Below are 12,183 nucleotides of genomic sequence, written 5' to 3' on the forward strand. Positions count from 1 at the left end.
CAGCTTGCAGATGTATATAGTAAGCATGAACAAGAATTATACTGCATTTGTGGAGTGAAGTAGTGAAATCTTGTGAATGAGCATGGAAAGTATGGATATTCTTAAATTAGGTGCACTATGTAAAGTATGAATCTAGTGTTATTTCAGGATATAAATTAATGAGATGCTCCTGTTATTGCTGCTGGATCTGCAATCTTATTCTAATGCTCATGTTATCCAGTACTCAAGTGAGAGTGAAATGTGGCAGCATTTCACAGAGCTGGAGTTCAAAGAGCCAGGATGAAAAAAGTATGGATGTTGTCAAAGTGAAGAATGAGTTTTCTTGGAAATCACTTGGGGCAAAATCTGACAAGTATCTGAAATGTACAGTGTCTAAAGAAGAACAAGTACTTCAGAGGATGCGGTTTGACATATTTAAAATGTTTTATACCAACATCTGCAATTTCTTCCCTGCTGCAGAATTAAAAAAAGTTTCTTTGTCAGTAGGGAGAACACCACCAATGCTGTTATCATTTGTAAACCAAAATTAAAAAAGACAAATGATTTTGATTCTGAGTGTTATCAAATGGGACATGACATGTATAGTATCCTCTGTGAACTCATCAAAAGTAACTGTTGATAATGCAGAGTGATGACCGTGAGTAACCTGACTGTTTAACTGTACAATCTTGTTGGCTTTGAAGTCAGTTAAGTCAGGAAATTCATCTGTTGCCAGATGATTGTGTTTGGAGGCATACCATTTTCTGTAAGAAAGACACGTGGATACCATGTGAGTTTCCATATGGCAAAACCTATCAACAAGTTATTTTTGTGGTAATGACAGAATCGGATATCTGGGGTGGTTTTTTTGCATGCTCTCCAGCAGTTCAGAGGAGAGCAACTTAATGGAAGATGTGGGAAGAGAAGATCCTGATATTCTAGGACTTTACTAAGAGAGTTAAACCAAAGCTCAGTTAAGTATATAAATTCTAGTTGTGATTTTGTTGTACAATGATACAATTGGACAGATGGAAGACTTCTTTCAGTTCTAGCTGAGGCAGTTGCACATACTTGTTCAGGGATAAGGAGGGGAGGAGATTGAACATTGCTTTCTTTCCTGGCACTTTTTGCCCAAAGCAGACAAGTTTGGAAAACTTTTTACTTTGAGCAATGAGCATTAAATGATGGGGGAATGCCAATATAGTTGTTAGGCAAATGTTCCCTGGGCAGTAGCAAAATCCAGTGGTTTACTACTAAAACAAGGCAGCTCAGGTAGGAGGCATAGTATGGAGTATGAGCCCTATTAAAGCCATTTCTGGGCTGCCTAGCTTTATTGGTGAAATTAATTTGGCATAAAGAGTGTATTAATGGCATTTTTTTGCACAGCCTATGGAATTTTTCTTGTATTGCAGTTAGCTTGCAGTACTTCTCTTGCAATGATACAAATGAAAAGTGTAATAAGGGATGTTGTAGGTGTTTAGTTGCTGGATCTAGCAACCTGCATCTATGTTCTTCAACTTAAAATCATTAAGTAGCACCAGGAGTAAAGAAAGCTTCATTATAGTCATTCTGTAAAGTGTGGCGTCAAGGGGAAGAACTGGATCTGAAGATAAGCTGCATTTATTTAACAGCACTGACTACAAGTTCTTTCTGCAGTAAAAGCACAAATGTTACGTGTTCTGCCTTGAGTTCACCAATGACAACCTTATTGATATCCTGATCACTATTTCAGCTTTATGATACAAGATAAATTTATTTAACATGTCCCTCCATGCTCAGTGTCTGTCAAGCATTGATTAGTATGCCTGAAATTTCGGGGTGTAAAACTACTGTTACCTTTTCAGAGAAAGTAAACCTGGAAGTTCTTTTGAGTTACAGACTAGAAGAGAGAATGTTTCAGAAACCGTAATAACAGAAGTACTAAGAACAGTACTGAACACTACTCCAACTCCTTTTCCACTTCTCTCTTGGGGAGTTCCCCCATAAAATGGAATATAGAGTCTTTGTGTACTTCATTTCTTGTATTCAAAAGTGAATTTGCAATGCTGAGTCCAGTACCTCTTTGTTCCTCTGAGTAACTAGATTGACAGTGTCTGAAACTGTCCTTAAGTTTTGAAACATAGCTGTTTTATTTCTGGCAGTCATTAGGAGTGTGTGTTCATTACAAATACTTGTATAGATGTAAAAGGTGGAGAACAAAGAAATATGTTCAGCATTGAGTCATTGAATATTGAAAGGAAAGGGATTTTTTTTGTTTGTATAGATAACTAGTATCTGGAAAATATCCCTTACTAAATAAATTCGTTAGTTGGAAGGGATTTCCTGAGACTGATTAGGTGCTTTTCTACTTCCTGATTGAAGCAGGACTTCTGCCAGTGCTGGATCATCACCTGCTTACTGAAGCCTTGGACATCTCCAAGGGCAGAGAGTCTGCTACCTGTGTTTAATCAGTCCGTAGTTGCTTCTCTGTCTTAAAGAGGAATTTTATCCTAACATCTAATCTGTGCCTCCTAAGCAACTATTTCTGGCTGCTACTTAGGCTGTTGTCACATCCCCAAAGGATTTGACTCATCTTTGTAACTGCTGTTCAGTTATCCATGTTATTAGATCTCCTCTTAGCCTCCACTTTACCAGACTAAACAAGTCCAGCTCCCAAAACTGTTCTCCCAAATTATTTGCCCTGGGTTGTTTATCTTGGTAGCCCTTCTGCTGGACCATCTCTGATTTCTCCACATCCCACTTGAACTGGAGAAGGATGGAACTAGATAGCCTCACAAGTCCCATATTACGGAGGATAAGACTTTCTGAAGTATGCTGCCTGTGCAGTATCTCAATATGGAGTTTGTGTAGTTTATGGGAGACATGCTTTTGGCCAATATTCAGTTTGGCATTCATCATAACTCGGAGGTTCTTTTTGACAGTGACCCTGCTCAGTCAGCCAGATCCCAGCCTGTACTTGTGAATGGGATTGTTTCAGCTGCAGAACTCTACACTTAAAAATGTTTCTTATGGTTTCTTTAATCCTTAATGTTCCTAAGGTCCTGCTCAACTGAAGCTGTGACATCAGTTGTATCCCCTAAACTACTACCGTCTGTGAATTTGCTGAGGGTATTCTATGCATCCTCAACCAGGTTATTGATGATGATGTTAACTGTTGTGGGCCCTGGAATCAGTCTGAGGTACTCTGCTGCTTACTGAATACCAAGAGGCTGGGCTGTTGATCGTTGCCCTTTGAGCCTGGCAGTCCAGCTGATTTTTAGCTCATTGGTCAGTGTGATATGCTTTAAGGGAGAATACTGGTGTGTTTTGGTTTTGAGATGCTTAAGAAATATAACTTAACATTATTAATAGCATTATGAAGCCATGTGGCTAGTAAATGTGAATTAAATGTTAGCCTGGAAACCTGCTGTGGCTGAATGGGAGACTGTCTTCAAGATTGTAATTGCTTTGTTAAACTTTTGCAGGCAGCAATGATAATATTTGCTAAATGCCTTTTTTTTTTGGTCACCCTCCAAACCCCGAAAATGCTACCTTTTGTGATAGTAGCAGCTATAACTTGATCTTTAACTTGACCATATCTGTAAGTCTCAACCATGTTAAGGCAGACTGAAGTGTGAACTGCTTCTGGTGCAATTCTCTGCAAATACAATTTGTTCCTAGAAGTAAACAGAAAATAAGGGACTGAAAATCTTATTTCACAAGTACCTATTCGTGTCATTTAGTATTTGGCCATGTTGTCAGTCTGCAGATGCTGGACCTGGAATCTAACTTGGACTTGAGGCATTAACTGAACAACTCTGGAATCAAGTAATTTGTACTTGCAGAGTACCTGGAGCTCTTTCGTTCATGCTACCAGAGACTTTGAAGCTTTTTACTGAAAAAGATGGATAATTTATTGTAAGAAATCAAGGGAGATAGGCTTTCTCATACCCCTCCTGTATGCTGATATTGAACAGTTGTTTGCAAAATGTTTACAACTTTGATTTGATTTTACACCTTTGATACCTGTCTCTTAACTGCCTATCCTGTGCAGAAAGAGGCAAAACCCACTGATGTATACAACATGTATTTGCCATGACTATGGAAAATTTCTTCACTTCAAAAATAGGAATTACACGAGTGTATATGTAGTTAAACTTTCACTCTTTCCAGTAAATGAGTACTGGTGTGTCATCTTGTTTTAATCATGAATGCTGCAACTTAGAAAATACTGAGAACATTGTTGAAGTGCACTTGTGGTGTGTCTGTGTCTATGGATTTGAGGGAAGAGGGGCGCAAGGGAAAGAAGTTCCAAAGGAAGGGAGTGGAAATGCCTTTACAAAATCACCTCTAAAAATTCACTCTGAAGCTCTGAGTGATTAAGAATATGTGCAGAACCCTATGTAAAAGAAGATGCAGTTTAATGACTTTATGAATGGTCTCTGGGATTGTGTTTAGGCTCTAAATGTTTAGACCAGAAGTTTTCTGTTGGGTACCTGTAACACAGATCGACTGTCATGCACAATACTGCATAGTTAAAATAATTAAAATAACTAGGCAGTATGAAAAGCACTTAAAAATCAAATAAAATTTTAACTTTTGTGACATTCATGTGTTTGGTGTATTGTGTTAGTGGGGAAGGGGAGTGGAAATGAAGACTTTTTCTTGCTTAGAGCAGTAAAGTTACAAAAGGAAAGGTGTACCAAGATGGAATACTGCTATTACTGAGCCTATATTAAACTGTAAAATGAAGATAACTGTTCAATTCTCTAACTTGTTTGGATAATCTACTAGGTACTTAATAAAAGTAAGTGAGAAGAAGTAGACTGACTGTCAAACTATTATCCTAGGTCCTCCAGATCCGGTCCAAACTCCGATGAAGTATGAAACACAGAGACCAGGTAGCTGCATATAAATGAGCTAATGTCCTTTTCAGGTGCAACTTTGAAATCAGTGGTTTTCTTTTAAGGATGGCCAAAGCAGGTGGTTGATTATGGTTTAGGAAGAAGCAATGCAAGTTACCAAACATTTGAACCATTGCTTTTCTTTTGTGCACTGGTTAATTTATGTAAGAAAAGATCTTAGGAGAATATGAAGCTGCAAGTATTTTTACGTAAAGACGTGCAAACTTGAGGCATAGTTTCTGTCTTCCAGTTCATCTGATAACATCTGATATCAATTAATCTAGCTATTGTTTTTTTAGCCAGTGAAGTTTTCAACAGAAAATTTTGCAGCCTGCATGTATGTACACATATGATACAGTGAAAGTTCGACAAAACAAAAGCATGTAAACCAGGAACAGTATGGGTTGTTTATTATCAAGATGATACTAAGGCAAGAATATTTATTTGTATGTTAGGAAGCAAGAAGATAATAGCCGTTATCTTGTAGAGACCTTTAACTTTTTTCTGCATGGGTCTTTCCATATTAAGCTCAAAAGACCACATGCCTTTCATTGTCAGCTTGGGAACAGCTAGCTCCCACTGAGAGCTACTGCACAGGCACACAAATGCACAAGAACTGCATAATACATTTAAGTCTTGGTAAAAATCTGTCTATGGAGATTGATTACGTGGCACCAACTTGTTACATATCGACTCTCACACTATGCTACTGCTGCATGTCACCTCAGACAAAAACCAACACAGCAGAGAAAGATTTTAACAAGACTGTGAAGTTTTGGAGGGAGTGGGCCACCCGTTCCTGTGGCAGGAGGTGTCCCATCAGGTATTTTCTACCACGATTAAATTGCAAGAGGTTTTCCATATAAATTAATGCTAAGCTTTGTGAATTTTTTTTGGTGTGTGCAGCCTTAGAGTTTGACTTGATGGCAGCACAAGCATATTCCTAATGGAATAAATATTTAAGAACAAGCACAGAATTCCCTATTCTTCTGAAGTTTTGTTTTTTTTCTTAAACCATAACGTGGCATCCTAGGGGGAAACAGTAACAGTTCAGTACTTGTGGTATTTCTACTCTTTGGCTCAGATTTGAAGAAACGAGCAGTGTTTATGACTCTTACGAAATTCATCAGTCAGTAACAATACAGCTGTATGTAATTAGGAAGATGAGTTCTGTTTCTGCACATTTTTTTCTCAGATTAAAAAATATGTATTTCAACACTTCAGCATGCTCTTTTATAATGGTCAACACTTGAATATGCTTGCAGATACATATAGCTGAACTCTGCTGGTGCTCCGAGTTGACCAGGAATACTTCAAAAGTGTTTTAAGCGGTGCAAAAACTAAGCTATTCAAACTCAGTGAGGAGCTAGATACAGCACTGATTGACATACTGCTAGTTCAGACTCAGGAACGTACTAACTGTGGTTGTGCAGCTTCTGGTCTGCCCAGAGTACAAAAGGCATTTGCTATATTCGTGAAGATTATGTGTTCTTTATTAGACTTAAGGCAGTGATTCCTGAACTTCACGACTCCAAAAAAGCAGTCTTAGTATGCTATACGAGTATTAGTGTTTTAGGGGGAGGAGGAGGTTGGTGGCTTGGCTTTTTTTTTTTTCTTTTTTTTTTTTTTTTTAATATGAGAATTGACATGGTCTGGGGCATGCTATGAATGTGACCTTGGTATCTTTCCTCAGTAAATTGGATTGTGTTAGAAGGTCTGTTTTGCTTATTTGATTTTCTTCTTGAAGACATTAATTCCTTGCGTGTAAAATTGTTCTGGAAAACAGTGTTGGAATCTCTTTGTGAGTAACTGAGATCTTGCACATTTTCTTTATGCGTTTCAGAGTGCAAATTAATTTTGTCCCCCTTAAGTCTCCATTAGAAACTCCTTTAAGATCATAGAAATTATGTGCAAATTGTCAAATGGGTAATATCTCTTTTATCTGCATATTTTTTACTATAGTGAAGAGAGGACTCACAAAGGACATAACCTGTCTGAAGGATTTTATGAATGATCCCATGAGAGATGAACCGCTAGTTGGTATGTTTTTTGTTTTCTAAATGGAATGTCTTTGAATTTGTGACCAAAAGGCCTTTATTCTGAAATAAAAGGTGGAATTCTAGATATTGTTTCATTTTCTGTAACATATTGAATAATTTATAGGATATACCTTCTCTCTTACACCTTTTGAAGTTTAACTTATTACATTGAGTACTATAAAGGCCACCTCTTTTATACACCTTAATTGTTAAGACAACTCGTTTGTGAAGAAGCCATCTCGGTAAAGAAGCTTTGCACAGATCACAGAATGGTTGAGGTTGGAAGGGACCTCTGAAGGTCATCTGGTGTTAACCCCTTGCTCAAGCAGGGTCACCCAGAGCAGGTTGCTCAGGACCATGTCCAGACAGTTTTTTAATATCTCTAAGGTGGCAGACTCCACAACCCTGTACCAGTGCTCAGTCACCCTCACAGTCAAAGGTGTTTCCTGATGTTCAGACAGCATCTCTGTGTTTCAGTTTGTGCCCATTTCCTCTTGTCCTGTCACTGAGCTCCACTGAAAAGAGCCTGGCTCCACCTTCTTTACACCCTCCCTTCAGGTATTTACACACGCTGGTGAGATCCCCTTGAGCCTTCGCTTCTCTAGGCTAAACAATTCCAGCTCTCTCAGCTTTTCCTCATAGGAGAGATGCTTTGGTGCCTTCATCATCTGCACGGCCCTTCTCACATCCATATCTCTTGTACTGGGAAGCCCAGAACTGGACACAGCACTCCAGGCACGGCCCTACTGGTGCTGAGTGGAGAGGCTGGATCGTGTCCTTCAGCCTGCTGGCAACACTCCTCCTCGTGCAGCCCAGGATACCCTTGGCCTTCTTGGCCACAAGGGCCCATTGCTGGCTCGTCTTCAACTTGGTGTCCACCCAGGTCCTTCTTTGCCAAGCTGCTTTCCAGCTGGTCAGCCCCCAGTGTGTACTGGTACCTGGGCTTGTTCCTCCCCAGGTGCTGGACTTTGCACTTCACCTTGTTGAACTGCATGAAGTTCCCATCAGCCCAACTCCCCAGCCTGTTGAGGTCCCTCTGGATGGCAGCACGACCCTCTGGTGTATTGACCACCCCTCCCAGTTTTGTATCACCAGCAAACTTGCCAAGGGTATGCCCCATCATCCAGATCATTAATGAAGATGTTAAACAGGACTAGAGCCAGTATTGACCCCTGGGGTACACCGCTACCTACTGACCTCCAGCTGGACTTTGTGCCACTGGTGATGTGTCATCTGCTGATGCTTTGTGGTTTTCCATTTGGTGGGATATACAGGGGTTTGTGTTTAGTGAGGTATTTTTCCTCACTGTTTTTGGGAATACTGAAAGTAATGAGATGAATTTTAAGGTTTTCTTTCTAATTGCTACATTAGACAACCCTCAGGACAGGATAAGCAATGCTGCTTGTCAGTGGCCTTAGTGTTCCTAGTATGTGCTGGTGGCCTAGAAGACTATGTTCCCTGATGAAGACCTGTAGCAAATTTCCCGTATTAGCAGAGAATTTCTCTGGTTAGTGAATTGTCTTGCTGTTACTTTCCATACAGTATTAATTTTAAAAAGTGTAGCAATTTATTATTATAAGCATTTTTAACAGAAAAAGGTGAATAGCAGAGTGTTACTTTCTTGTATACTCAGTTCATTTGGTCATAGTTTATTTTTGGACTTAAGATTTAGCAGTATTACACCGTAGTGAGTCTGAGGTGGAGCTGAATTTCTTCATAGTAGTGTGTATGATTTGGATTTGTGACTATAAAACAGTGTCGATGACGTACCGGCGCTTTGGCTTTAGTGGAGCAGTGCACAACCTCAAGACTTTTTTTTTCACTCTGGATCCCCAGCCCTCAGCCCTTGAGTAGGCTGGGGGTGGGCAAGAGACTGGGACGGGATGTAGCCAGGACAGTTGACCCAAACTGGCCAGAAGGATATCCTGTATGGCATAATGTCATGCTCAGCAATCACAGTTGAGGTAAAGGAAGAAAAAGGAGGGGGACAGGTGGGGATTGAGCTTCCAAGGTGACTGTTCAGAGACTGTGTGGGTATAGGTCTGCTTGTGGGGAGGTGAGTGACTAGTTTTCACATGCTTCATCTTGGTGATTTTTTTTTCTTTTTCTCCCCACCCCCCTTCCTTCACCTATTAAACTGTCTTTATCTCAACCCATGAGTTCTCTCACTTTTGCTCTATTTTCTCCCTATCCTCCTGAGGGGTGTGTATGGGAGTGAGCTAGAAGCTATGTGGTGTTTGGCTGCTGGCTGGGGTCAACCCATCACAAATACACAGTATTGGAAATTATGATAATAGGGAACAGCTGCAGCTGTTTCTGGTTTGTTTTGAGCTGCTTATAGATTTGTTACATTTAAGCTGTTCAGAGTAAAACTTTTCATGCTAGGTATAAGCCTCAAACTTAGAGGTTTCTGAATACTTCTAAAGCATAGTCTTTCAGTCACTTCTAGGAAAAATGAATAAAAATGCCATTTTCATTTATGGAGTATTTTTAGATTATGAAGGACTCAATTTTGTGAAGTGATTATTGTCTTTCCTACATGTACTTTGTGCTAATTGGACACTGTCCAAATTATGTTTGACTAAGTAGTTTAAATGCATTTTTTTAATCTAGACACTTACATGGCATTTCCTATTCTCATTCTTTTTTTAATATGCACTTCTCCATGAATTCTTTTACATGACTGTATTGAATGGAAGGCTTTTTCTTAGTTTCTTGAAAATATCCCAGGCAGGAATAAAGGTACATGAAATATTTTATTTTGGTGGGCTTGCAAATCTGCCATAGACAGTGCTTTTCCTTCAGAATACAGCATTGTAAAGAGACAAATATAACTGATGTGGGTAATAAGTCTGAAGAAGTGTTGAAGTGATCCCGAAGAAGTGTTGAAATTCTGAAAATGGAATACTTTTATTTTTTCATTTTGGCTTTTAATGAGTGACATTGAAGAGAATACATTTGTTTATAGTAGTGTATACTAAAATACAGATATTTGTAACTCTTGCTTTTACAGGTTTAGAACATGTGGTTGAAATCAGATTTGAAGGAAGAAAAGAGCCACATTATGAATGCAAGCTGTGTGGGTTGAATACAGAGATGGCACCTATGATAGAACATCTTAGTGGATATAAACACAGAAGAGCGTACATTGTGAGCAATTTTGATGCATTTTGATCACAATTTCTTTATGATACTCCCCTTTTATTTTTTTTCTACAAATAACTTGCGTCAAGTTTGAAGTTAAACCCCCATATGATAAATTGCTAATACTTGTATGGTTGACTCTTCATGGGTCAGATCAACGTGAACAGCTGTGAAGCTGTGAGCTGTTGAGGAATTGCATTCCAGAGGTATGTGTCTGTATCTGCTCAAAGTCTGTTCCTAAGTGTTTTGATTGCCTCCAAGATCAGGTTCCTAGAACGTTGTGGTTCCTTCTTATTCCTCAGCGTGCCCATAGCGTTGTTGGGTATGGTACAGAGCATGTTACCTTTTGGTAGCAAGCTTTGCATAGTATCCATTTTTTGTTTTGAAGACTACTTAAGCAACTTCTGACATTAAAATTTAATTAGTTGTGTTACAGAGAAGAAACTAACTCATAATGTTCTATACAATGTTTACCAGTCTTTTGGGAGCTTGCCTGAAAGGTGAAATATGCCAATTTTTTAATATTGTGATGAATTTTGATATTGACCATTTCAAGCTGTTTTTGTCAACAGTCTAAAGAATTTCCAGATAAAATGAAGAAGAAGAAAACAGATGTAAGAGAATGCAAAGTCTCATTTTTCAGACGGATAGCAGGAGAGCTAGAGAAGACTGAAGGGTTAAAAATGTATAAGGTAATTGGAAGTAAATGTAAAGTATCTGGTAATGTGTCTTTTATCAGTGTATTTATGTTTGACCTAGTAAATTTTAAAAGTACTGCTATCAAAGCTTGTTGCATTTCTGTGTGTTTCTAGGAAATGTAGTATTAAATTGAACTAAGGCTTAACTTAAAGTTGCCCTACAAAATCTGGAGAAAAGAACAGTAGTATTGAAATTAGTTTGAAAAAACAAAGTTGTTTATTTCTAAGAAGTTAGGGTTTTTAGATAGAAAATGTCCAATCTGAGTTCAGTGTTTCAGAAATTTTACTGCTTTACTTCAATGATTTTTGCAACTTGAATTTTCTCAAAGGTAAGCAAATTTTCTCTCAAATTTCATTTATATTTACCAGATTATGTATTTATAAAATTATGGGCTACACTACGCTGGGATAAATAAAAGTACTTGTTCCATTTCTAAAGGCAGTTGCATTAGAGACTGTTAGGAAATTTTGATCAGAAAATCTAATATGAAACTATTTCTATCCCTAGATCGAAGGTTATGTAAGACCAAGTACCTCACGTAAGTCTATGAATTACTTGAATGTAATAGATATGACGTAATTAATATTTGGCCTAATTTGAATTAGTAGATGAACTCAAAGGGTTTGACTGATTTAAAACATTCAGCTTGTAATAGCACAAAATGTTTTCAGAGATTTTCCAGTTTTTGTGAATTTGAAATGAGGGAAGAAGGGAATTGCTAGTCATGCAGTGTTTCTTAGACATTTTTAAACTGCTTGGTTCTGGATGTATTTAAGATAACTAGATTAACAAGTAATTTGGTAATCAAGGAAAGTGGAAAAAGTATGGAAAAATGGTATTTGATGGGTTTCTCTGAATAAGCTGATAAAGCCTTCTCCACCTCATTTCAGTCATCAAAAGACATACATGCTGAATCACTGGTGAAAGTGGAAGTTACAGTTCTTTAGCAAGCGCATTTAAACCAAGCAATGGAAACCAAACCCTCAAACATAAAACCAGCATCTTCCCTCATATAGTATGTTTGAGTTATGTCCTTTGTTACTGTAGATGTGCTTTGATGCTTAACAATGCCAACCTGATGAAATACCTACTTGCTACCTTTTGACCCTAATATTAATATCAGTGGCAAGGTAGGTTTGATTGAAATGGGTGAAGGTTGCATAGATCAAAAGAGTTTGTCAGTGTGAATCCTGCTGTAGGTGCCTACCATAGCATTGCTTTTTTTTGGATTGATCATTGGTGGCTTCTGTGGATTGTACCTTTTAATGTGTGTCTGCCAAACAAGGTGGCAGAGACCCTTTTTGAGCTCCATTTGTCTCTCTTGTGAAGAAGAGGGAATGACCCAGTAATCTAGCTCAGTAATTCTCAGTTCAGAGTAAATTGACAACAACACTTACTGACTTCTGTAGAACTGGAGGACATGCTCAGATATCAAACTA

At 38.4% G+C, this 12,183-nt stretch overlaps 1 protein-coding gene across 1 annotated transcript in view; it reads left to right on the plus strand.

Annotated features, from left to right (window-relative positions):
* The window catches only part of LOC126051197 (uncharacterized), a 36,413-nt gene that overhangs the window by 9,984 nt on the left and 14,246 nt on the right, over positions 1 to 12,183 (plus strand). The window contains exons 5-9 of the mRNA XM_049830118.1: positions 4,809 to 4,859; positions 6,825 to 6,902; positions 9,915 to 10,051; positions 10,618 to 10,737; positions 11,252 to 11,282. Coding sequence (XP_049686075.1) covers positions 4,809 to 4,859; positions 6,825 to 6,902; positions 9,915 to 10,051; positions 10,618 to 10,737; positions 11,252 to 11,282 — 417 coding nt within the window. The remainder of the gene's footprint in view (positions 1 to 4,808; positions 4,860 to 6,824; positions 6,903 to 9,914; positions 10,052 to 10,617; positions 10,738 to 11,251; positions 11,283 to 12,183) is intronic.

The sequence above is a fragment of the Accipiter gentilis genome, chromosome 27 (assembly GCF_929443795.1).
Source record: "Accipiter gentilis chromosome 27, bAccGen1.1, whole genome shotgun sequence".
NCBI classification, from domain to species: Eukaryota; Metazoa; Chordata; class Aves; order Accipitriformes; family Accipitridae; genus Astur; species Astur gentilis.